Here is a 26,989-nt window from a genome sequence, read left to right as displayed (position 1 = left end):
GGGTTACTGTCTCCCAGCACAAGAGAGTCCCAGTCCTCTTTTCCTGTCCTCATGGAGCCTCCTGCCCTGAATGCTTGTCTGATGTCCTGAAAAGGATTCTGCTCTCTGATGCGTGCCTGGGTTCTGGGTGTGTATCTCTAATGCCCTTTTCTTCTCCCCATTTCCATACACTGGAAAGAGGTGTGGCCTGATTGATTTTTTTAATCTAGGTGAATATTAGGTTAATAATAAAACTTTCAGCTCTTTGCAGAGTCAGTTTCAAGAATGTTCTGTAACTGCGTGGCTTTTTTAACCCTTTGAGGCACCCAGTGGCTTGGCCGACTGTGGGATCTCAGAAGGGACTTTCAGTAGATGGCGTTTGCCCAGTCGCTTACTGGAGGGGAAACATTGCAGTAACATCAGAGGGGAAGTTCAGAGAGAGGGAGCAGAGTGGGCCAAGCACAGCAGTTTTCCGGGGACTTGAAAAGCCGCCGGCTGCCTGCCCTCAGCTGCTGCCCCCTGTGTGGGGCGATGTGGGGGAGGGGCAGGCGCTGCAGGGAGTGGGTGTGGGCAGAAGCTGCAGGGCTGCCAGGGTTCGCTGTGTGCCGGAAGTGCAGGTTTGGCTGTGAGGAATGGAATGTTCCCTCCTGCCCTCCAAGAGCAGAAACAGCTGTGGAAGAGCTCAAAAAGATTGCTGGAAAAATAAAGATTAAAATGAGAAAACCCAGCAGAATGGCAATATAGCATAGCCATGGTGTGTGTGTGTGTACTGTTTAAGAGAACTTTTTTGCCATCTAGAATTTCTTCTTCTTTTGGAGGCAGGAAAAGTTGCCCAGCACCTCCCCTCACCCCTGGAAAGCCTAGGATTGTTTGGACAGTGAGTGGATTCCTCATGGTTATTATTTTATTCCTCCTAATGAGGGACCAGAGCCTGTCACTTGCCTACTGCATAACAACTTAAATGTTTAGTTTCCAAAGGAGATCTCTGTGGGTAGGGGATTATTGTCAACAAATTTAACAGGAAGTCTTGTTTCTAGCTGGAAATTTAGTCCTTCATCCAAGTTCTTGACAACATTTATTTTAGATCTTTTTTTAATAAAGCCTGTCCCTTAATAGTTTAACATTTCGAGAGTTTTAGACAAGAGTAAGAATGGGGCTCGTCTGGAACTTGTCTCACACTTCAGAGTTGGGTGTTCAGTCCTTTGTGTGGAAGTTTATTTATGCTTCCTTCTCCATCTGAAAGCCTCAGTCGTTTGCTGTTTTGCCATTATAGCCAATATTACATCTAAAATAAAAATCTTCTGACTTAAAGCCTATATTATGCTGTTACACTCTGTGTACTTACTTTTAAGCAACATGTTCATCCCAAAGTGGATCAAATCCAGACAAGAATAGGCAGCTAGACTCCGGCCCAGTGGCTGTCCGAGACAGCCTGTATCAGTTCCTGTGTCCTCTCCCACCCATGGCTGTGGCGGAGCATCCTGGGGCAGCCAGGTGGCTGTCCAAGGACAGTGCAAGGTCAAGGAGCCCTTCCCCCTGCGTCGTCACTTTCTAAGAAAAAGCAGATTCTGGCTTCAGTTATCTGGAAAATTGATCTAGTTCCCATTTTACCCAGTATAATGATTACAGCTTTCCTCTCCGACCGCAGTTCTCACCCTTGTCTTCTAACTGGGGAGAACTTGGACTTGAACGACAGCACTGTGCTGTGCCACCAGACCTGGGAAGACTGGGAATCATCAGGTTTTGGAACCAGATTCTCAGTGACTGGAAACGTTGAGGGGAAAGTTCCGATGGTTCCCGGCCCTAATCACATACCAGAATAATCTGTGGAGCTTTGAAAACCGTACCTGTGCCCAGGCCTTCCACCAGCTGAATCGAGAGCTCTGGGAATAGGGAGGGTTTAAAGCCTCCCCGGTGTTTCCAGTGGGCAGCCACCACTACTGAAGCAAGATCGCAGCACCAGCCCGGAGACCTGCCTGGGACTGTCCTCCTAGGCCGGGGGCACCCGCCCAGACCCTGCCCTGAAGCTGTCTCTCGGCCTCACTCTGCTCTGGCGCACAGGCCTCTGGGGCTCTCTGGGACTCCGATGGTTTCCACGGGGCCAGTCACATGACTGCTGTCGCCTGTGGCTTAGCAGAGGCCTGTGTTAGAATTCAGACATTTGGCAGCCTCATTCTGAATCACCAGTGCCCACGAGGCAGGCAGGGAGACCCACTTGAAACGCCGGTCCAAGACACAGGTGGATGAGCACTGTGTTTAAAGTGACCTGCTAAGGACCGAGAGAGGCCTACAGGCTGCAGGCTGCCTCCTGAACTGCCAGTCACAGCCCATCTTGCTACTCTCCAGGCAGCTTGAAAAAAGAAAGGGGAGGTGATAGTCTTTTTTTTTTTCCTTAAGAAAATGGAGGGAAGGGTGCGCTTTTAAGAGTTAAATTGCATAACTCCTTTTTATTTTTAAAGTGAGTAGATTTCTTGTTGCTGTTGCTGAGAAAGATAAATTGATACCACATGTTGCTTCCAGACAGAAACCTCTGTGTTGCAGGGGAAGCACATGCAGCTGGTGTCTGGGTTAGTGGACAGTCTCCACAAGGTAAACACGGCGTGGAAGGGGCCGGGGCGCACCGAGCATTGTGATGGTTGAGAAACGACCAGTTACTCTGCACTCGCAGAGCGCCTCTCAAATACTTTTGTAAAAAGTTCGAACTCCTTTCCTGTAAGGCACTGCCCCTTCACCTTCTGGCTTAAAGTACAGGACGCCCGGAAAAGAGTCAGTTCAGGTTGGTGATGCTTCCGTGCGCGGGAACCAGCAGCTGTCCAGGGCTGCTTTCATGCTTGGCGCTCCGCTGAGCACCAGTTTGCATGCAGAGCTTTTTTTTAATCTTCCCAGAGAACCTGGAGAGACTGTTTTTGTCCCCATCTCTTTCAGCAGTGACACGAGGCTGAGTAACCTGTGCAGGGTTGCTCTACCACAGAGCAGGCTGACAGCAAGGAACGGCGCATGGCCTCCCTCCATGGGCCACCTGAAAATTGCATGTGTGTTACCACTTTGCAAATCGCTGGTGGGATCCTTTTTTTATTGTTATGATTTCAGGCAGCTTCTTTTTGACGCCTGATCTGTTTTGGATCCATCTGTCTTTACAACCAACTGCCATATAGGTAGGGACCCTGGACACTTTAGCCTTAGCAATAAATGCATCTTGCGATAGAAAACTATACGTTATAGCAAGAAAAAAAAAAAAAAACTCATTTCCAGGTTCTGGTAAGTGCAGTCATCATTACGCTAGTGTCTTCAAGGTAGGCCAGGCAGTGGCCCACACGATGCAGTCACCATGACCGTGAGCTGTCACCTTCCTGTGCCTGCTACAGCAAACAGGGCTGCGGGTTACTGGTTCACTGCACCGTATGGGTTTCTGCCCCTGGCCCCTAGGCAGGACTTCGCTTCATTATAAACGGTTTTGTGAAAGAGAAGACTGACATAAACGAGAACAAGAAATACTCTTATTTCTGTTGTCCTTTCGTATGCATTTGTAACTGCATTGTTTTAAGGGTTCTCCACACCTTTTGGGGCCAAGTTGGGGAAAAGCTGATGTAGCTGTTCCTAGAGCTAAGGTCTTGGCTAGAGATGCATGCTTTCTCCTCAGTCAGCAGAATCTTGACTTCTAAATATTGGATCTCAATAAGCAGATGGCTTTGGGTTGGGGGTCGTAGTAAGGAAACATGAGGACAGGTGGCCTGCGCTGTAGCTGTAGAAGTCCCGGTTGGTGATTTGTACCTTACAATCTTGACAAAAGCATATCCCTAGTTCTTCGGCCAGTTAATCTTGGCCTGCCTCATGGGGTATTTCTAAATGTGCACCCGAATTTGGATGTGATGGGAAGAGTCAGTCTCCTTCTATCCGATTCCCAATTCCCACACTAATGTACATTTTGAGAAACTTAAGACCGTATCAGTAAGATAATGCACGAATCAGTAGAGACCATAGAATCAGTAAGATAATGCACGAATCAGTGGAGACCATAGAATACGTGCACGTACCTGTGACTGAGGTGGCAGAAGTTTTGTAGAAATCATATCCCCATTCTTTGTTACCAGGGCAGGTGTGGGGAAGGAACATTACAGCTCTGCAATGTTTATTTGTTTACTTTTCCTGCCTCACCAAGATTAGGGAAGGAAGCTAACCACCAGAATCCTGACCTCAGGAAAAAGCAATGCAGCATTTCTCCGGCATCTGACCTTGGTGTCTGCCCTGGGAATGGGCAGAGAAGCCGCCTGTGTTGGCCGTTGCCAGTGCCCCACTTTCAGCCGTGGACTTCCTAACTAGAAGGCCGGGCAGCCCGCGCTGCAAAAGCAGCACAGTGGTGGCACAGTTTCTGTCCCCACTGTCTTGGTTATGTAACTGGAAAAACCTGCCCGAGTGTTTTGTAGGTAATAAGCCTCGAGGAACGCATTCTGCCACTAATAAACCTCTGAGATGAGAGACCAGCCAAGATGGGACGCTGAAGCTAATCACGCATTTACGAAGTCGGGCTTTGTGTCCGATTCTGAGAGCAGCTAACGTGGGACATGGCTCCCCTCCTGGAATGAGTGTGGTGGTGGCTGCCTTCCTTAAAGGAAGCCACACATGTGCTGCAGAGCCAGCTTGTGCTTTTGGGTGTACTCTTCTCAGAGAGAGGCTGGTTTTGTTTTTGTTTTTGTTTGTTTGGTTTTTTTTAAGAATTTATTTAGTTATTTTGAAAGCTACATCTTCCACTCACTGGTTCAATCCCCAGATGACCACAATGGCTAAGGCTGGGCTGTGCCAAAGCCATCAGCCAGGAACTCCATCTGGGTCTCCCTCATGGATGCAGGGACCCAAGCACTCGGGCCATCTTCTGCTGCTTTTCCCAGGTACATTAGCAGGGAGCTGGATCAGAAGTGGAGCAGCTAGGACAAGAACCAGTGCCCATATGGGATGCTGGCATCGCAGATGGCTTTACTTGCTACACCACAATGCCGGCCCCAGGCTTTCTTTTTAGAAAATTCCTAGGGAAAAAAAATTTAAGGAAGGACAAATGAAATTATTACTACTATTTCATATGAAAAACAAAATTCCAGTAGTAGGATTATGTGCTTTTATATCCCTCTTCTTTCTGAAATGGTTGTTTCTTTAGATGTTTCTCTTTATTTTAATTGTTGGCACAAATAAATGAAATTAACTTAAATAATTTGGTGGTGGGCCTATGAAAGATTGTGGCAAAAGCCCTGGGTTAGTGTTGGGAAACAATTTCAGTTTTGGTTCATGTAGGTGCCAGCTGTGGGACCTTGTGTTAAGTTATTTAATATCTCAGTCTGGGCCTTCATATGTAAAATGCAGTACTGACCTATTAACTGCAGGTTTATTATGTGGATTGGAGACAATGAGTCTGAAAACCTGCTGATGCTGTCATCTGCCAGGCCCTTGCTGCTTCACCCTGGCAATTAGGGATCCGGATGCGTGGTCCTTCTCAGACCTGACACTCTGTGCTTCTGGTGCTGGATGTGGTTGTCCCAGCCCTTTTTACCATATGCCCTTCAACTCTTAATGTGTCTGAAAATCTGTCTGTAGATTTTAACTAGTTGTACCTTGCAATTGTATAAAATTATACACGTGTGTTGTTGGAGGTTAGAGTCAAAGTAGTAGATGCCTATCAGAAAATCCATATGGGGCATTTTAGAGTTGTATACAATGCCTGCCTCTCTCTCTCTCTCTCTCTCTCTCTCTCTCTCGCTTTGGAATTAATATTCTTATAAAAATATCATTCCCTAAACATTTTTAAGGAGGATGTGGCTGAATATAGCTGAATATTTACAACTGGTCTTCCTTGTTAATTCTTCCTTGTTAATTAGGGAGGGGTCCATATTCATATTGCCCCACATAGAATTTTTTCACCCAGAAGCTTAAGTTTTTGTTTAACATATCAAGTCATCTGAGTATGCACTTGCCTGCTTTCTGGACCCTGTAGAGTACATGATGATAACTGCGTGCTTCATACCTATTTCATAGAGAAAGTGTTTTTCTATTTATTTTTTTGAGAGGCAGAGAGACAGATAAAGCTCCCACCTTCTGGTTTCATCCTCCAAATACCCCTGATGGCTGGTGCTGGGCCAGGCTGAAGCCAGGAGCCAGGAACTCAATCCAGGTCTCCCACATGGGTGGCAGGAGCCAAAGTATTTGAGTCATCACCTGCTGCCTCCCAAGGCGCACATTAGCAGGAAACTGTAATGGGAACAGAGCCCAGACTTGATCCTAGGCACTCTGCTGTAGGATTCAGGCATCCTAACCAGAGTCAACCACCAAGCCAAACACCCACCCCTACTTTTTAAACAAATGTAATTTCTGGACCTTTGGTGGAGATGCCATTATTCTTTTTAAAAACCATTAGAGTGAAGGGGTGTGGAATATGTAGTCTCCCGGGCAACATTTGTTTCATCATACTCAGCACGTTGTCTATTTTCTTCTCTCAAATGGGTCTCCCTGGCAGTTGTAGGAATGCCAGCTTATGACCCGTGATTACTAATGCTCATTGCCTAGCCTGCACTGCAGTCCTGTCTTACACGGGAAACACTTTTGAGTATTTTGGGTTATTTACTTACGGTAAAATCCTGCTGACTTTCTGTGTTTTAAAAACATTCTGGTAGAACACATGTATTTGTATCTTCTACATAAATACAGTTGGTGATTGCCAATTTTTTTAAAAATATGGTAGCTTTTAGGATTGTCCATGTTTAATATACAGCATCAGGCAATAAATAAAGCCTCATCTGGCCTGCAGGTGCTGTTCCAGATGTGGTGAATACCATCAGCTGCTCTTTTTCACCGCATATGAGGCACTTTAGGGATTAGAGTGGCCTGCCCCAGGCCGTGGGCACTCTCCCCCATGGACTCTGTGCTTTATAAGGGCGGTAGGAACATTGTGGCTTCCTAGCGTGACTGGCTTCAGAAGTGTATTATCATCCATCGCCCTTACGTCATCCCTGTCAGGGAGGGGTGGTTGGGAGATGATTGTGACCATAATGAAGACGGGCACCGCAGCTGCGGCAGACAGATAAGCGATTTGTTCAGGGTCACATGGTTGGTCAGCGGCAGAGACGGGACTGAATCTGGGTCATCCGTCTCCACTGGGTGAGTCCACCATGTCGGGAGGAGGATGCTTGCAAGATGGGTGCAGCCATTAGAGTTGTGAGGGTGTTTTACCCTCCTGTGTTTTTAAAATCATAAACCTTTCATTTTAGAATAGTTTTACGTCTGCAAAAGTAGAGTGGCCAAGCTGCTGTGGAGTTCCCACATACCCAACATCGCACGGTCCCCTGTTGTTAACCTCTTACAGGATGGCACACTTGTCTCAACTGTTACTACAGGTCCCTTTCCTGTCCCAGAGCCTCAAGTGTCCCACAGTCCACACCACTGCATCTGGAGCCGCCCCTCCTGTCTCCTCAGGCAGCTCTTGGCCGTGACCGTTTTGAGGAGCACTGAACATACATTTTGTGAATGCTCCTCAGTTGAGGTCTTGCTCATGAGTAGACGGGGCCTGTGGGTTTTGGAAGCAAGACCACAGAGGTCAATACCATTTTCACCACGTCCCATCAAAGGCGCACGTGTGCTGTCAACAGGGTGCTGAGGCTGTGTGCGCAGGCCTCTCCGCTGTCAGTCCCCTTCCCCCACCCCCGTTCATATGGTACTCTGGGAGGAGCTGCTGAGCTCAGCCCATGGTGCTTTGCAGCGGGAGTGCAGCGGGAGACTTGCCTACCTTTTGTTGGCCCAACAAGTTCTGCTGGGTGTCACGTAACAAGGCGTGAAGTTGTGGCATGCTGAGATGGAGTGGTAGAGAGGGTGGGTAAAAATTTCGCACCAGTTCTCAACTCATGGAAGTGGTTAGGAAGAGGTGGCTGCTGCCCCTGGGTGCCTGGAGGAGGGGAGCAGAAGAGAAGCTAAGAGCCACCCAGGGGATGGGTTACCTTAAGGAGCCAGAGGGTGGTTGCAAAGTGCAGGGAGGAAGTGGTGTGCTCATAAATTACAAGTGGGAACCCCAGAATAGGAAATAGAGTGAAAGCTAGGAACTGGGGGGAGCAGCAGCTTTGCTCCGCAACCGTCTGTCCTTCTCCAGGATGGGAAGCCTTCCGTTTGATGTTGTTTTGGAGAGTGGTGCGGCTGTTGGTCTTCTCAGTTAAGCTTTTTAAGCCCCTGGTGTGAGAAGCGGCTTTTGCAAATAAGGAGTCTGCTGGGCTGGGGGTTCTGAGCCCTCAGTTCTGGACCGACCTGGCTCACATTCTGCGTTTTCCTTCTCCTCTGCAGAACTCCATCCGACACAACCTGTCGCTGCACAGTCGGTTCATGCGGGTGCAGAACGAGGGGACGGGCAAGAGCTCATGGTGGATCATCAACCCCGATGGGGGCAAGAGCGGGAAGGCGCCCCGGCGGCGGGCCGTTTCCATGGACAACAGCAACAAGTACACCAAGAGCCGTGGCCGCGCCGCCAAGAAGAAGGCGGCCCTGCAGACGGCACCCGAGGCGGCCGACGACAGCCCCTCCCAACTGGCCAAGTGGCCCGGCAGCCCCACGTCGCGCAGCAGCGACGAGCTGGACGCCTGGACGGACTTCCGCTCGCGCACCAACTCCAACGCCAGCACGGTTAGCGGCCGCCTGTCGCCCATCCTGGCGAGCACAGAGCTTAATGAGGTCCAGGACGACGATGCTCCGCTCTCCCCGATGCTGTACAGCAGCTCCGCCAGCCTGTCGCCTTCTGCGAGCAAGCCGTGCGCCGTGGAGCTGCCGCGGCTCACCGACATGGCGGGCACCATGAACCTGAACGACGGGCTGGCTGACAACCTCATGGACGACCTGCTGGACAACATCCCCCTGCCGTCCTCCCAGCCGTCACCCCCCGGGACGCTCATGCAGCGGAGCTCCAGCTTCCCCTACGCCGCCAAGGGCTCCGGCCTGGGCTCTCCGACCGGCTCCTTTAACAGCACGGTGTTCGGGCCGTCGTCTCTGAACTCCCTGCGCCAGTCCCCCATGCAGACCATCCAGGAGAACAAGCCAGCCACTTTCTCTTCCATGTCGCACTACGGCAGCCAGACACTCCAAGACCTGCTCACTTCAGACTCGCTCAGCCACAGCGACGTCATGATGACCCAGTCGGACCCCTTGATGTCTCAGGCCAGCACCGCTGTGTCTGCCCAGAACTCCCGCCGGCACGTGATGCTGCGCAATGACCCGATGATGTCCTTTGCTGCCCAGCCTAACCAGGGGAGTTTGGTCAATCAGAACTTGCTCCACCACCAGCACCAGACCCAGGGCGCTCTCGGTGGCAGCCGTGCCTTGTCGAATTCCGTCAGCAGCATGGGCTTGAGTGACTCCAGCAGCCTCGGGTCAGCCAAACACCAGCAGCCGTCTCCCGTCAGCCAGTCTATGCAAACCCTCTCGGACTCGCTCTCAGGCTCCTCCTTGTACTCAGCTAGTGCAAACCTTCCCGTCATGGGCCACGAGAAGTTCCCCAGCGACTTGGACCTGGACATGTTCAATGGGAGCTTGGAATGTGACATGGAGTCCATTATCCGTAGTGAACTCATGGACGCGGACGGGTTGGATTTTAACTTTGACTCCCTCATCTCCACACAGAACGTTGTTGGTTTGAACGTGGGGAGCTTCACTGGTGCTAAGCAGGCCTCATCTCAGAGCTGGGTGCCGGGCTGAAGGACCGCTGAGGCAAGGGGAAGTGGGCAAAGCAGGTCAGTGCCCAGTGCTTTGGTGGAGGTGATGGGCGGGGTGGGGGTGGGGGTGCCTGGGGGGAAGCCTGTCTTCTGTTTGCCTTGAACTTTACTCCATCTGGAGGCCCTCTCAAAGAGTCATCTGTTAAACCACACAGGGCGGTCCCCACAGCAACTCATAGGGACCCCTCCCCATGGTTTGCGGAGCTCAGAAACTTGCCTGCTAGTGAAAGCGCATACCATGGAGACACCTCACTCCTTGTATCCGTCCGTCCCGCTGGCCTAGGACACAGTCCCTCTACTTGATGGGTGGATGCATGAAAACAGAAGACAAGGGAGAGGAAGCTGGTGGGAGGCTTAGGCCATCCTTTAGGGTTAAAGACATGCAGCCAAAGGATCTTCTCAGAAAGATGCTCAGGTGTAGCACTGCTGTTCTCAGTCTTTGCTGTTATGGATTCTTCCTCTCTTTTTTCTGGTACAGTCATGATGTCCGGGTGCTTCTTTCTGTAGGATGTGGATTTCTGGATTCTTTCATATACAAAGGTTTCAATCAGAAGAAAGAGATGTCGGATCATTCTCATCATAGTGCTCAGAATCCTTAGTGCTCAGGCTCTAAGCATTTATGAAAACAGAAGAATTAAGCTGAAATCACAAGTTTCTGTGAGGGACATTTACTCACGGGCTACTCCTTGTTCCCCATCCTGTAAATAGTTTCTGATTTCAAACAGATTGACATGTCAGCTGTGAGAAGTGACAGGTTTTTTGTTTATTGTGGCTTTTAATGCTGTTGGAACCAGAAGGAGCAGGCACTGTGATGTGGTAAGAGATAAACTGGAATCAAGAGTTGGGGTTTTGGGGGCCTGGCATTGTGGCACAGTGAGTAGAGCCTCCGCCTGCAACACTGGCACCCCATACCAGAGCATTGGTTTAAGTCCTGGCTGCTCCACTTCCAATCTGCCTCCCTGCTAATGCACCTGGGAAAGCAGCTGATGATGGCCCAAATGTTTGAGCCCCTGCTACCCACATGGGAGACCAAGATATGAAGCTCCTGGCCACAGCCTGGCCCCACACCCGGCCAGTGCGGCTATTTGGGGAATGAACCAGCAGATGGAAGATCTCTTTCTCTTTCTTCCTCTCTCTATCACTGTGCCTTCAAATAAATAAAATGAATCTTTTTTTTTTTTTTTTTTTTTTTTTTTTTTTTTTTTTTGACAGGCAGAGTGGACAGTGAGAGAGAGAGACAGAGAGAAAGGTCTTCCTTTGCCGTTGCTTCACCCTCCAATGGCCGCCGCGGCCAGCGTGCTGCAGCCGGCGCACTGCGCTGATCTGATGGCAGGAGCCAGGTACTTATCCTGGTCTCCCATGGGTTGCAGGGCCCAAGCGCTTGGGCCATCCTCCACTGCACTCCCGGGCCACAGCAGAGAGCTGGCCTGGAAGAGGGGCAACCGGGACAGAATTCGGCGCCCCGACCGGGACTAGAACCCGGTGTGCCAGCGCCGCAAGGCGGAGGATTAGCCTAGTGAGCCGCAGGGCCAGCCCTAAAATGAATCTTAAAAAAAAAAAAAAAAAAAGAATTGGGGTTTCAGTCCCACTTCATCTCGTGCTGGCTGCCACTGTGGGTGTGTCACTTAGCCTCTGAGCTGTGAGTACGAGGATGGGGTGGGCCTTTAGCGCAGTGGTTGAAACACCACTGGGTCCTTAACAAGTCACAATCATGTTCTGGAGACACCATGCCTTCTAAAAGCTAAATACCTAAGGGTCTAAAATGAACGTGCGCCTGCGTTCCACGGGGGCCTGGTCTGCCTGGGAAGGCTGAGAAGGCGCAGCCTCACAGGGCTCCTGGCGTTCCCTTTCTACAGCTGGGGTGGGGGGGTGCTCAGTGAGCTCCCCGTGGGAGACCCTTGTAATTCCTTCACCAGGAGCAGAGGGTCCAACAGGAGAGGGTTTTTGTGACTCCAGCCTTCCACTTCTCTTTTATATCCTTCAAAGCAGGGGGGAAGCAGCTTGCTGAGACAGAAACAAAACAGAGAGGGAAGGGAGGGGATGAAGGAGGGAGAGAGGGCAGAGCCGAGCCCTTCCAGCCTGGGGTGTGTGTGGGGGGTGGGGGGCAGTGCTGCTGGCAGAAGACCTCAGCGTTCATCCTACTTCTTGAGGAGTGTTTCAAGGGCAAGCTCGCCTACTACTGCTCTGCCGGCTCCCGTTCTGAACACTTCCCAATTTCTAGGAAAATCAAGTGTAGTTCTAAGGAGACGCCCAAGTTCATCGGAAGGAACAAAATCAGAAAATGCACTGTCAGTTTTCGTCTGATTGTTCCAGCGAGTGTAGCTTTTCCTTTCCATTAACCAGCAGACCATTCTTGTGTATGTGTAATTATATAAGATTATACAAAATACCTTTTAAGGGAAATTAAGATACTTATGTGACAACCCATGGTTTTGATAATAATAAATTACTACTTTGGGAGTGATGCATTTTGTCAGGATGACCTGGTGGAACTTAGGGTCATTTAGTCACCTTTTCCTCAGAAGCTTGGGGGCACGCACCAAGGTAGTTTTGAGAAGTTATTTCTTCAGTTAAAAATGAAAATTACTTTTCCTGCAGGTTCCCTGGCTCAGTAGGACACCAGAGGAAGAATGTCCCAAGGACAGTGGGGCCAAGGACAGAGCCTGGTTTTCGGGATTTGGGAATCTCCCTTTTGTCTTAGAATGAATTGTTCCTCTAATCAGCCAGAAGCTCGCATGGCCCCAAGTGTATTTTTGTACTGTGAAATTTAACAGATAACTATCAGTCGACTAAAAACTCTTAAATATGCAAAACAGGCCTGAGGTCAGAATCTCACACATCTCCCAAGTTAACCAAACTGCTGTAATGATTATCTGGGTTTGCCCTCCCTTCTGCCCTCCCCTCCCCCCACCACCAGCTGTTTCCCAGACTGAGCCCGGCTTGCTAACAGGTCTGTGGCCCTGTTCTGCAGCCTTCCTGTGTTGTGGGTGGAGCAGTTCTGTCCTGGGGAGGACTGCAGTGCGCTGCTCCTCCAGTCAGCTGGGCATTTCACCCACGTCATCCGTTTCAGACACGTGTCAAAGTCCGCTGACCTGCGGGTCTGTCTGCAGAAGGAAAGATAGCCATACCTTTGTATGAGTGCCAGCTGCTGGGGTGTGTCAGGCGCTGTCTCCTCTCGGGGGCCGATAAGGCTGGGTGCACATGCTTGCATGTGGCTGCAAGGCCAGCTCCCAGTGAGCCCTCTGAGGTTGGGCTTGTCCCTCACCTCACTGGGGGAGGGGCAGCAGCTTCAGGCTCACCTTTTGATGGCAGAAGATGCCGAAATTCATAGGCTCGCTCATGCCTCTTCATGTTTTGACCTGCAGAGACCCTGCTGGGAGCAGGCCAGGATTTAGCTTTGTTTATTAAACTGCTTTATGATAAGGATTGGAAAACATCCTCCGGAGGGGTAGCTCTCTTCCTGTTTCTGCCACTGGACATGTCACTAATAAATCTCTGAGAATATCAAGTTCTTCCCTTGCTGAAAAGGGACAGAAGCAAGGTGCTTTGTATGTACAATTTTAAACTCAAAGCCCAACATTCTGTCTGTGTGTTGGCCCTAGTGAGGTGATACATGACAAAATATAGAACCACTCTGAAGCAGCAGTGATGTGCTTGTCTGGGAACCCCAGAGGCCACGTCTCAAAAAGTGGTAAATGTTGGATACTTGTTTGATATTTGAGTGCTGCAATTCTATTATATTCTTAAAATTTATGTTGGAAGATAGGACTAATGCTGACCAACTACAGGTAACAGAGGAAGAGTTCTATTTTCTCCTCCGTGTGGCTATTTCTGTTTTGGGGAATGTCACATATGGTAAACATACAGTAAATGTGGATCTATTGTGTATTGCACGTAGAACATACCCTGTTACTTGCACTAGTGACTAGGTTCTTCAGTTACAGTGTGCTGACCAGAAGAATTTTGCTCTGCAGGGATCATCTGAACTGTCACTCGCAGAGGGAGTGACTGTCAGGGTCTTTTTAGTGTTGACTGTTAAGGAAAATTTATACAGCTGTGAACAGGTGTTTTCTTTGTCAAAGCTGGTGCACTCCGCCCATGCGTTATTTTTTCCCTGGAAAGCAGTGACGTCTAGCACCAAGGCTCCTCTTCCTGGGCCTGTGGGTTTTGTAGTGCACCTGCACTCTCCTCTGGGCAGCCCGCTAAGCACAGGGACAGGGCCTGAAGGGCTCCTGTCTCAAGCACTTGCGTTTATACGTGACTTTCTGCAAGCTGTCTTTTGGCCACAGAGCTTAGGTTGAGCATAAATAGATGGGTGAAAAATCACCAGTTCTTGTCCAGTTTAAGTTCCCGTTGAATGCCATGCCCGCAATGCCCAACAGTCAACATCTTGTAAATAACATTCGCTGTAAGTGGATCCTGCCCCCTGGGGACCACCTGTGCTCCTCACTGGCTTCACCTGGTGTATGGAGATGGGGGCCACTTCTGCACAGAGCTCCTTCTCAATCTTGGGGCATGTGGCTGATGTTGCAGACTGCTTTATCCTCCCAGATTTGGAGATACAAGTTTTTTCATTTTCTTACCAAAATAGAGGTTGCCCACCTTGTAAAGACATCACCCACTCCACCCTGGTTTTGTCGATGTGTTCATTTGATTTCAAAACATTGCTTTTCCCCCTTCTTCAAGTTGGTTTTGAAGTTTAAAGTTTCAGAAAGTAATGTGAATTGGAAATTTGTTTTCTGAATTAGTACCTAGAGGTCCCAAAGCCCAAAATGTGTTATTTATCTTCTAAAAAAATTGTTTGAAAGGCAGTGTTCCCGTGGGCTGGCTCACACCCCGGCTGAAGCAGGGGGCTGGGAGCTCAATCCTGGTGTCCTACGTGGGTGGCAGGAACCCATTCCTTGAGCTATCAGCAGTGCCTTCCAGAGTCTACACTGCAAGGACACCAGAGTCAGGAGCCGGAGCCCAGCTTGAACTCCAGCACTCCAGTGTGGATTGCAGGCATCCCAACCAGTGTTTTAACTGCTAGACCAACGGCCTGCCCCCATTAGCAGTTTTATTTATGTATTGGATGGCAGAGTTAACAAGGAGAAGGAGGGAGAGACAGAGATCTTTCATCCACTGGTTCCCTCCAAATGGCTTCAATGACCAGAGCTGGGCCATGCTGAAGCCAGGAGCCTGGAACTCCATCCAGGCCTCCCACATAGGTGCAGGGACCCACAGACTTGGGTCATTTCCTACTGTTTTCCCAGGTGCGTTAGCAGGGAACTGGATCAAAAGTGGAGCAGCAGGGACTTGAACAGGCATCAATACGGGCTGCTGGCATTTTAGGTGGTGGCTTAACCTACTACACCACCACAAGAGCTGACCCTCCATTGTAAAGGATTGCTTCAGTTCTCCTCGGGTGGGTCCCTGGGGGGAGACCTCCCCTGCCTCTTCAGCTGCCCTGTAGCCTCCAGCCTGAGCCTGTCCCACTGATCATGACCCTTCCAGGCCACCCCAAGCCACTCAGAACTATATTGTTGCTCCAGTGCCTCTGGAGCTTTCTTGGAAGCTAGGGCTTTCCTGGTTTATGTAACACAGCTTGAGGTTCAAAAAAAAAAAAAAAAAAAAATAGTCACTGTACCTTTAAGGTCTCTTCCAACTCTAAGTTTGGTGAAAACCCAGAGCGAATAGGCTGTTCTCCAGGAGCTCTCCTAAAGCAGCAGCAGCCAGCCCCAGGCCTAAAATGTGCCCCTCTGTAAAGAGCTACTGGGATGCAGGTGTGTGTTTCTGTTTCTTTCTCTCCCAGTAATAGATGTGGACCTCACTGTAATTCTAGATTTTCTCTCTTTCTCTCTTTTTATTTATTTTTGGTAACTTTTTTTTTTTTGCTAAAATCTTTGACATTCATTTATTAAAGGATGGGAATGAGTTGGTCGTGAGGTTTCCAAGGGTAATTCCAGTGTTTCTGAAGGATAGAACTTAAATTGCCAGTCTGGGTTTGATTGAAGGTTTGCGTGTCAGTGTGTCTTTTCTCTCTCTCCCTTCCCTCTCCCTCCCTGATGAAGGAAGTCTGGGCCTCAAGATTTTTTTGTTGTTGTTTAAGTATTCATATCTGTGTGGAATGTTTGATTTGATTCCTCAGGGGAAATTGGTAAGCAGGAAGCAAAGGTCAGAGGGCGGAGTCTAAGAGTTCCAAAGTCAAAATCTTAAATTAATCCCCACTGAGCCTCCATTTGTATGTGTGGCACTGTAATTAATTGGAATTTCATGGGTCATCTATGTGTTCAGAAAGAGGCAGAAAGCATAGTTAGAAGCAGTCAGAAAACACATGTGGCCTGAAAGAAGGTTCCTATGCTTACCAGGAAAGGATGCCCACCGGCTGGGGCGGGGAGCTGAAGCACTCAGCCAGCATGTGCAGGCGGGGGCCGGGCAGCAAGCTGAGGCCCACGGGCCCCCACAAACACAGCTGACCTCACTCCCAGAGTCTGCACACCTGGCAGACCACCGACCTCAGAACAGGCTTCTGTCGCAGTCTGGGACCCACCCTCCAGTCCCTCCTTTCAGTTCCTCTTGGCCTCCTCGCCGCGGTGGGATGCTTGCTTCTTGGCCACCTGTGTATCCTGGTCTTACCCTACAGGGGGATGAGTGGCTCAGACTATCTGTGGGGCTCAAAGAGCTGATGTTGTGTGTTCAGTGTGAGTCAATCAGATCACTTCTCAAAACGCTGCCTACCTACAGCAGGAAAAGAGGACTTAGAGACCCCTCCCCCTTCTTTACTTGGTAGCCAGACCCTCAGATGGCTGGGGATGGCACCCACACTTCCACCCCCCCTCCCAGGGGTGCTGGGCATCCTGGCCTGCACAGTCCCATCATTTACCCTCTCCACTGCCCACACCCCAGTAGATGACGCAGTGAAGAGTCATGAAAGGCAGGGTTACACCCAGGGGACACACACGTTGTCACATTCAGGTCACGGGTTTGCGGCTGTGTTTCCTCCTAGACTTCAGTTCCCCTTTGTGTTTAAATAGGGAATAACTTTGTTAGTGGCAGCAAGTACGGCTCTTAATTTGGGGGCTGGACATAAAGTGGGGGTATGCAGTGGGATGTGCAGACAGGATGGGAGAATTAGTTGTTACTAAAATTACACCTTGGGGTGCTGTCATCTTTTAAAACATAGGAGTCCTAGAAACGTAATCATTTCTACCACCCACCCACCTAACCCCATAAGAACTATGACAAATCCTAGGTCTTGTCCCACAGACAGTAGGTTTTGCCAGGACTTAGTTAAGATGTGAGTGGATCATGGAAGCAGTAGCACCAGAAAGATGCTGCGTATGGAAATTGGCGGAGAAGAGCAGGCGCTTCTAGGAGGAAACTTCAGTTATTCTGCCAGCTTTTACCATGCATCTAGTTTTGCACTTTGAACTTTCCAAGCTGCTTGGGACATCAGGAAACCTTTTTGTTTCCCTGATTGGATTAAGTGCTGCTTTGAAGGCACACGCCATGCCCGGGACAGGGCTCTGAGAGCAGCGGGTGCTCCAGAAGTCACTGGTTCGATTTGAAGACTTCGCTGGCAAGGAGGTCTACCTGTCAGGAGCTCCAAGCCCAGGAGGAAGTAGCCATCTTGGGCCCTGTGTAATTAGGCGTCAGGTGCATGGCAGAGGAGTTCAGCAGAGGACAGCCTACTGAGGGTGGGGCTGGAAGAACATACCTCACACAGGTGTGGACCAGAGCGGTCCAGCGGTGGAGCTGAGCCTGACCCACCCGGTGAACAGAGGCTCCTTCCCAGTCCTGGGGGACAGAAAGGGTGGGTGAGAACTGCGGGACTCGATCCCCCAGGTCTTTGCCAGCTCACGTTTTTGGAGATTATAATTAAAGTTAAATTAACAATGAGGCCAAAGAGGATCCAAACCCCACATAAAGGCTTTTGCCTTAAAAAGGGTTCTTTGAAAGACAATAACCCAAAAGTCCTCATACTGTTCTCTGTGGTTTGAAGACCTGCAAATCTTCAGAAAAATATAAAATCTCTACCACGTTACTAATGACTATAGATAGATGCTTGTCCCGTCTCTGCCACATCGGCCTCCATGGTTATGCTGACTACGTGAAGAATGTTAGCCAAAATAGTTTCTACCCCATGTAGAGGCAGAGGCAGGACTTCCGAGTTCCGTTATCCTTCAGTCGTCACTAGGGTTGGGGCAGCAGGAAAGCTGGAAGCCGGGGCCTCTCGCAGGTCCCTGCACAGCTCTCAGGCTTTCAAGTGTGCTAGAGACAAAGGCTGCGGAGCGGCCCGTGGCCGACCTGCCCAGACAGGCCCACTGGAGCTCCTGGGAGGGGCCACAGACGGCGCTTCTGCTAGGCAAGCTTCCCTTTTACGCAAACTAAGTGTAGTTTTTTTGGTTTTATTTTTTAATTTTGTAGTAGTGTATCTAGGTGAGTGCCTTTCTTGTATTGTCCCAGCTGTCACCTTTGCCACTAAGAACTTTGCGTTATAAGCCTCACTCTCATACCTTGCTATCTCCATAAGAAAGGACCACGGGCAGGCCAGGTTTCCTGAAAATTAACTTTCCTTTTGGAGATTGGTTTTTCAGCCTCTAGCCGGGCTGAGGCTTCCCTACCTGTTCTGTTTCCCTCATAAACTATTCAGTACCTGAGATGGCAAGTGGGCAGCGTTTGCCAAAGTGCGTTTTTATAGAGCTTCCCCTCCTAAGGCTTTCTCTCTGGCCTGCCTCTCAGGCCGAGGGCTGGCTTTTCAGCAGCTGGCCTGCTGCCATCAGTGAACTTCCCCGGCTCCTCTTCATCACCTGTTCCGACCTGAAAGATACCGGAACCGAGCCGATGAGCCCAGAGTGCTGTGTTCTCCCGTGAAGATGCAGCACGGGGACCGCTGCCGTTCTGATGCTGGCCTCCACGCTCAGCACCAGGAGCAACCACGGTTCTCCCAGGGTAGCACCAATTGCAAAGGCCGTGGTGATGCTGGGACACAACTGCGGCCCATGATGGGTTTGTGTGTGTCTGTCCGTCTGTCCCCGGCTCCCTTGAATCCTCCTCGGAATGAAGCAAGCGTAGAGATGGTAGCCGGCAGGCATTGCTTTGCTGTGTGCTCAGGTGGGAACATTCAAAGCCTGAAACCCACACCTGTTCTGGGAACACCACATGAGGGTTCCCAGCCCAACTGAATGAGCATGGGTTCCTTTTCTATCCTAAATGTTCCGTGTGTAGTCCCCAGCTTGCCCGACGGGTCGCAAGTTTGACTTTTTTTTTTTTTTTTTTAAGAATGAAAAGAATGGTGTTTCACTTTAATTTTGTTTTTTAGCCAAACTTGCCTCCAAACATTTCTTAATTCAAACTAGGGCAACAGTGGATAATCTCCATGGGTTTGTAGATACGAGGGCTTCATCCTGCTGTCTCTTTTTTTTCCCTTCCACCTCATATTTCATACTGGGGTCTTGTTCTTTTCTTTTCTGCCAAGAGGATAAAAAGACTACTGGAAAATCTAAATGTTACACAATGGAATTAAGTTGTGGGAGGACAGCAAGCAGGAACATTTATGTTTTATTCCCAGATTAAAGTTGATCGGGGTTGTTAGGTTTTATGGAGTTTTCGGAGGCGTTTCCCTCTTAGAACGTCATGTGATTTAGTGGTGATCATTAAGGAGGAATTTGTCTTCCCCCCAGATGCCAAGGTTACAGAGGGCCTTACTCTCGCCAGAGACCAGATGACAGCCGGGTATTTTTAGACCAGGCCCCCTTGTTTGCATGGCCTCTGATCTCAGACTCAGTTGTGGGGCAGGCAGTGGGGGAGGGGGTGGAAGCCACTCAGGAGACAGGGCAGCCTTGTCTTGCTCCCTGCTGATCGGTGCAGAGGGACAGCTGTTACTGCACCAACTACACGTGCGTTTCCTTCCAAAAGTTCTACTTCATCTGATGGGTTTGTTAGCCAGAAGGGTATCAACATAGACACGCAAACCTCACAGTTAACAGACACATCAGACTCTGAACAGTGTTCTGAGGATGACATGAGCGTCCTTAAAATCCATGAATCTTGTCCCCACGCTAAAGATCCCTGAGTTCCCAGCTCAGTGGCTGCTTCCACCACTTGATGTGCTCCCACTGCTTTCCCCGTCCCTGATTTGAGTGGGTGAACACGTGGAGACAGGTGAGGTGCTGCCCTCCCCAGCATCCTCTTACTGCCCAGGCCCTTCGTGGTGAACTGGTGACACGGGTGTTCCGCCCAGGAGGGTACCTGTGTTTCTGCCCAGGTGTGTAGCCGGTTCCTTGATGCTGTCACTGTTTCCCTTCCACCGCAGACCAAGCCAGTCGGCGTCCCGTTCCGGGGAGTGGGAGTTTCTGTATTCGTCAGTCCCTTGTGAGAGCTGCCCCTGGGCCCTGGCTGCTGCCAGCCCAACCCGTGGGCACTGAAGAGGTTTCCCTGGGAGGGCATCTCAGAGAGCTGTCAGCAGAAGCTCTGGGATGCCGTGTCACCCACGGCCCAGGCCCTGTTCTGCAGGAAGGGGGAGGGCGTTGATGAGTGCTGCTGCTGCGGCTTAATGATGATGTTCCCTGAGGATTCTGGGCCTTTCGGGGAGGGAATGGTATTTGGCCTGGGGATTGTTGTTGCTTCAGATTGTCCCAAGTGGGCCTCCTGCCCCTGACTTCAGGGCTGATGGCCTGCTCTGCCTCAAAGGATGCCATGTCAGTGGCCTGGGCTCTCTCCCTCCACCAATGTCAGCCCAGCCCCAGCATGAGAGCAGACTGCCCACCCAGCCTGTGTCACTGGGGAGTGAAGTTTCCACTTCCCATTAGGTGCTGAATAATTAACACCAGAGGGAACCAGGGGTGGGGTCTGGATTAGGTAATCCTTCACAGCCTCTCCCTGGGCACTTACAGCAGGTCAGGACTGGGACTTGGGACCGAAGTCCCCTGGTGGCTAATTGCATAGTGATGTTAGGTGTCGTTTATTAGGTGTTACTGGGAAAGAAAAAGCCAGATCCCTTCCAAAGGGCTGTGTCTGCGAGCCCCAGTCCATTCGTGTGTCAGGGTCCCAGGTAGAGTGGTTAGAATAGCACAGGTTTTAGCAAGCATTCACGGACACTGAGATGTGGAGTCACTTTAGCTTTTTCTGCCTCCACTTTGTCGTCCAAGATAATACTGTCTAGAAGAAAGGCCCGCCTTTGCCCGCTCTCTGCCTCCACTGCAGCAACAGCAAAGGTAAATGACTGTGACCGTGGGGCTGTGACGTCCTGAATTCTGAGTCCTGCTGCCTGTGCAACTGTTGATTGGCAGCAAGTACAGAGTCACAAGCGCTGGCACACTTGTGAAACTCCCAGATGAACGCACATTCTCTCCTGCAAAGGTGGGAGAAGCAGGTGCCCCTGTAACGCATTTGTGTGAGTGAGCTCACCGCTGCTTTCCGCGGTGCGTACTTTGGTGAGAAGATGACGAGGTTAAGGTGCCACTCTCTACCCATTTCTTGGCCCAGAGCCAGTTTTTCCTCTCCCATGGCAGCCAGCACTGTATCCGTAAACAAAGGTGTTCTGTCGTTAAGCTGCCCCTTTAACTCTACCTCTGTGTGCTATGCTTCTATGCCAAGAAATGCACCCTTCCTGGGCTCAGTGCTCCTGTGGAGACCAATAAGCCTTGTATAAATTCAGATGCTTCGTGCCTTTCCCTTGAAGGCTGTTGGAGAAAAAACAATATTGTTTGTTGTTAATGGGATGGGGGGCGGGGGGCACGGTTGTTTGGCTGTGTGCATTCTATACTTTTTTTTTCACTATACATTTTTAGTATACAAATCACGTTGCTGATGCCCGCTCAGACATGACTCGCTGCTCTTAGGTAGGGGAAGCTGTTTATGCACAGCCAGCAGTGCAGACGACGACTCTAGAAAGTGGCTACTTCCTGTCCGCTGCTTACTGGGGTATGGTGGACAGGGTGTTGAGCAAGTTCAGTGAGTCCACACGGCCAGCAGAGAAGTACACCACTGCTGTCCTTAGGGCACACAGCCGTCCTGGCCTGGGCATGCAAGTCCCACATCCAGGAAATGCCTCGGTCCTAAAGCTGGAACAAAACCCCTCCGCAGCCTGGACGCCCCTAGCGTGCCTTGCCTTTGCTGACCTTCTAAACCGAATGACGTCGTTTCTTCTGGGGCTTTTCAACTTCAGAGCATTTTGTAATAAGGACAAACTAAGAAACGGGGTGAGTGACCATCCTGCCGCACCCTCAGATTTTCAGACCTCTGTCATTGGCACAGCCAAAAGGCTTTGCAGCTTGTGCCCTGGGCCGGGAAGCTGGTGGGGCAGGGCCCACTCTGGCTTGTCTGCACGCATTAATGATCTCGGGTTCTCTCTCTTTCCACCTCCAGACCCTCAGACTGACACACGATCTACAGAGAGAACCCTTTGCCAACTCTGCTCTCAGCAAGTGGACAGTGGTACCGTTTACAGCTTAACACCTTTGTGACGCCCGCGCGTTTTCCTGACCCAGCAGAGACTGCTCCTGGCCCCGACCCTGGGCGCACCACTTGCCCTGGAACAAAACTCTACAGTATGCAAAGCCTTCCTCAGACGGGGGCCGAGCCACCTGCCATCGAGGACAGCGCCCGCCCGTCGGCACCGCCCATCTGCCCACCCTCCTTCTCAGCACACCCAGAGGCCCCGTTGGCGAGTCTCTGAACACCGCGATGGTTGATGGGACATTTTAAGTGTTGTTTTTGTGTTTGTGTTCCTTTGACTTTCCGAGTCTCTCACATGCATTCACGTGCAGTGTTTCTCCGTTGCAAATGGTAACCGTCCTCCCCCTGGCCAATTTAAAAGCAGAAGGAAAATGTTGCACCAGTTACCGTTGCGGCTTTGGGCGCCACACGCTTTTGAGGCCACGGAACTCCATAAACTAGCACATTACATAAACCAGAGGGGGATTTTCTTTCTTCTTTTGTTGGGTAGAAAATTATCCTTTTCTAAAAACTGAACAATGGCACAATTGTTGGCTATGTGCGCCTGTCCAGGACTGAGCCGAGTGCAGGCGGGACACGCGGAGCACAGCGCCCTACCCAGTGAGTCTGCAGGTCTGAGTCAGGCTGGTCCGAGGACCAGACCCCAGCACCTGGCCTGCAGTGCCGGAGCAGTGGGGTGTCTGAGCCAGTGCAGTGAACAGCGTGGGTCTGTCAGTGAGGCACTAGCATCTTTTTCTTCAGGAAAGAAATCAGCTCAGCTATCCACTCATTGCCAAATGCCACTAAAGGGTTTAGTTTTAAGGAAAAAAGAAAAAGGGAAAAAAAAAAAAAAAGGTGTCCTGTGTTGCTTTGCAGAAGGGATGAGCTTACAGGGGAGCGTTAGGCTTGCAGTGAGAGATGCGTGAAGAGTACAAACCGAGTCCCTGCTAAGGCAGCTCTGACTTCCCTGTTCCTAGCTCCGTGTCCTTGGTGATTTTCAGCCTTGCTGTGTATGGTCTGATCTGCCAGCAGTGTATGAGTGAGAAGCAATAGCATACAAACTTCATATATATATATGTGTGTGTGTGTGTGTGTGTGTGTACATATATACATATATATATATAAAGCTTAGGTTGGAATACTACAAGTGACACAATGGAAGTACAAGATAAGGCAGTTTTAACTTTTTTTTTAACCTTCCTGCTTCTGTGGATTTCATTTATTTTCTTTTCAAAAAGTTATGGTGCTGTATAGGTGCTTTCTGTTAAACTTGGAAAGTGTGATCCTATTCGTTGCCCTCTTTGGTAGACAGAGTGGTTGGGCACACCTGCGGTACCTGGGAAGCTGGTGCAACAGCGCTCTGATTAGCACAGCGTAGGCATACTCCTCCAAAGCGATACAAAGACTCTTGGCACAGAAAGCATTAGGCATAGAAATGTATAGATATATTTTACCGTGTACAGTACAAAAACAGGCGCTAGGAACACAGGCTGGTTCTTTGAGCACAGACTCCCCTGCCTGAGGTCCCTCTGATGCTTGCAGTGTGGCCATGGACACCAACACAGCCGTGCCACCCTACTCCCTGCACCCGCCGCTGGCCGCCCGTGGCCCCCTGTGCACCTTCGCTTTATAACTCCCCTGGGGTGCTGTTGGTGGTGATCACAGCTCCTAGCACAATGAGCGTTCCATCTGGTGTTGTCACACGTCTCTTCCGCCTCACTTTGGATCCTCGTGTTTGAGCGATGGCCCTGTTGATTTTGCCCTGCCTTTTACCCACTCTGTAAATCGTCACACAGTTGTGGTTATCGTAGACCTGTAGCATATCAGCCTTTGTTAAACCGCTACATGTTTATAATCTTCATTTTAAAAGTATGTATAATTTCTAAAAATAAGTATTCCATTCCCATGTTCTGCTTGTCGGAGAGCCAGACCTGCTTACTGTATTGCTTTGTAACGATGCCAGCCGCTTGCTTGATTTTTCAGTAGTCTGCCATAGGCAAGAACTGTTAGGTGTCGCCTCGAGGGCTGCCTCCTCAGCTCCCCAAGTGCTGCCACTCTGGGCGGGACACAGTGCAAAGGCAGTGGCAGCAGCTGGGGACAGCGGTGGCAAGATACCAATCCAGGGGAATCCCAGTGCTTCCAGCCGAGGGCCGTCAGTACCAAGAAGAGACAAGCCAGTGAACCAGGGAAATAGCTCCATACCCTTGCCGTTTTGTTTTGCACCTGGCTGTTGCGTGGGGAGCGAGAGAGGCAGCCCTTCGGTGTGATTCAGGTTTAAGATGCTGCATTCCTTGCAGACCCGGGGCATCTCAAATGAATATTCTCTTCTTGGCCGTGTGTGTCGGGTTTCAGGCAGAACATCTTACAGAATGTCCCAGGACCAGACCACAGTTTCATCTGAAATAGGGGAGGGAGGGGCAGTGGGGTATGAGGACAGGGCAGCCACAGAACAGGTCAGGAAAATGGAGGGGGAATGCTTTGATTTTTGCTTGGTTGTTTGTTTCCTTTTTTAAATAACTCAGCTAGCATCTACGCAGAGAGTGTTGTGAAGAGCTGAGACTGAGACCGATCAAGGGCAGCATCAGCACTGTGAGCTCCAGCAGCCCCAGGAAAGGCTGGAATAAATCGTGCAGTGTCTCCAGGATCACACGGCATCCCCCCGCTCAGCTGGCCTCCCACACACACACAGAGGCCAGGCGCCCCTTCACTAGCCTGGGTCTGAGGCAGCCAAGCCTGGGCGCAGGTGTGACCTGAGCCCCTCCGGCCTTTGTAACAAGACCATGCTTTCAGCAAGGGCCAACTGGTTGCTGGCCACCATGTCACTCTCCAAATGTCATGGATCCCTAACGATGAGCTTTCTGATCGGGATCGTCTCAGCGGGGCCTGGCGGCGGGAGTGTCGGGAACTACCCAGGGCTACCCTGAACCTCTCCGTCAGCTGCTCCGGGGAACTGCCTGCTTGGTGGCGAGAAGTTAGAAGAGGACCTGCTGCTGGAGCTGTGACAGGCGCTCTGGGGCTCTGCGACTCTCCCGAGGGCTCCGGAACCTGACACCTTGTACCAAAGCTAGAGAAGAGCTCCGTCTCAAGCCTGCCCTGCCCTGGCGTGAGAACTGAGCGCCAGGCTCCCCACGCCCTGACAACTGGGAGTGAATCTGAAGCCAGCAGTGGAATGACGGGTGAAACGAACCTTCACGAGTCTGTCTGTCCCCTGAACGGGAGGGTCACGCGCACTTGCAGGGCAGGGCAGGCGTGGTGCTGGTTTCCAGTGTTGGTTTTTAGCACCGTGTGTGTGGCTTCCCCATTCTCAGGAGAAGACAGTGTGGCTCAGGACTCAGGACAGCTATGCCCTGTCTCAGGTGTGATTTCAGGTGGCTTTCAGACTTGCACACAGCTTAAGCAAGGAAGGAACAGACTTTGCCTCTGCCTGATGGTGAACGCAACCTAAGGAAAGAGGGACGTTTGACTCTTCGCAGAAAGACCGCCGAGGGCGAAGCTGTCTGCTCCACGTACTGCGCCAAGGACTGGACTGACGAGGGGAAGTAAACCATGGCCCTTTCTCCGTAAAGACGGAAAGAACCCCCTGACAGCTCAGAGCTCGGACTTTATTTTGCTTGGTGTATTTGGGGAACACTGTACAATTAGGTTTAATGGGTTTTTGGTTTTTTTTTTTTTTTCTTCCAGCAAATTTTTTGTAGAAATGCAATCACTGGTTAAGAGGTACGAAAAAACCAGCCTCTCCCCGGCGATTCAGGGGAGTCAGGGTACAATGAGGGGAAAGTGAAGTTCCCATGGGATCAAGTCTGTCCCACAAGATCCTAAAGCAGTCGCGCAAGTAACTGAAAAGAGCATATTGATGTGAATCTCAAGTGGGTAACACTTTATGCAGGTTGAATGAGTGGAGTATTTTCCTCTAGTTTAGCCTTACTTGTATGTATTTTTCTTTTGATGAATGATTGGTTACGAGGCCTCTGCCACACTCCAGAAATGCTCATGCAGCTGCTTTTAAAAACTGTGTGTCTGGTCGCTTAACGTCTCTCAAATTATACCATTGCCTGGCAATCAGTCTTCTCTCGTATACTTGTCCTAACACATTATGTACACGAGAAATGTGAACAGCTGTGAAGGTGGACCAGAAAAATTAGTTCTTATTAAAAAAAAATGTATTGTGCATTTTGGCTTCACATGTTTAACTTTTTTTTAAGAAAAAAAAGTTGCATGAATGAAAAAAAAATTCTGTATACAGTATCTGTAAAACTGTCTTATCTGTTTCAATTTCTTGCTCATACCCCTTACAAATTAGAAGTAAATATGGTGCATGGCCATATCCCAGCACACACCAGTCAAGCAGCCCGTAGTTTGGTTTGAAGCACCTCCTCCTTTCTTTCACGGGGAACACTATCACACTGCATTCTCACTGAGGATTCTGTCTAACCATCTGTTGCCACAAGTTAACTCCACCGCCTTTCTCCTCAAAGATCAAAACCAGTTTGATTTGGGAATCTCCCCCTTTCCAGATGAATTAGCGACGCAGTACTTACTTTCCTTGGTGTTTGTAGATAATGCCTTGTGTATTCCATTTAAAACCGTAATCTAGTTTGTAAAAGAGATGGTGACGCATGTAAATAAAGCATCAATGACACTCTATCTTACTCCTGAAAGTCTCCTTGTTCTCCCTCGCCTCATCTGTACCGCTGAGTTTATCTCAAGGTCTTCCTGTGGGATTTCTTCGCAGGCCGGGAGAGGCATGAAGCTGAGAGGCTGGTCACGAGATGGGTCAGCTCAATGAACCTTGCAAACTTGGCCCTGGCCCATCTTTCACCTTGATAGATCTATGGCCACTTAGGGTCTTTGGTGTACGTGGAATC

General features: G+C 50.1%; 1 protein-coding gene across 1 annotated transcript in view; it reads left to right on the top strand.

Moving 5' to 3' along the window:
* Nucleotides 1-26,768, top strand: part of FOXO3 (forkhead box O3) — a 113,880-nt gene extending 87,112 nt beyond the window's left edge. The window contains exons 3-4 of the mRNA XM_051854457.2: nucleotides 8,290-9,725; nucleotides 22,056-26,768. Coding sequence (XP_051710417.2) covers nucleotides 8,290-9,690 — 1,401 coding nt within the window. The 3' untranslated portion in view covers nucleotides 9,691-9,725; nucleotides 22,056-26,768. The remainder of the gene's footprint in view (nucleotides 1-8,289; nucleotides 9,726-22,055) is intronic.
* The last annotated feature ends 221 nt before the right edge of the window (nucleotides 26,769-26,989 follow it).

This window comes from Oryctolagus cuniculus, chromosome 5 (assembly GCF_964237555.1).
Source record: "Oryctolagus cuniculus chromosome 5, mOryCun1.1, whole genome shotgun sequence".
NCBI classification, from domain to species: Eukaryota; Metazoa; Chordata; class Mammalia; order Lagomorpha; family Leporidae; genus Oryctolagus; species Oryctolagus cuniculus.
This window is presented reverse-complemented; position numbering and strand designations above follow the sequence as displayed.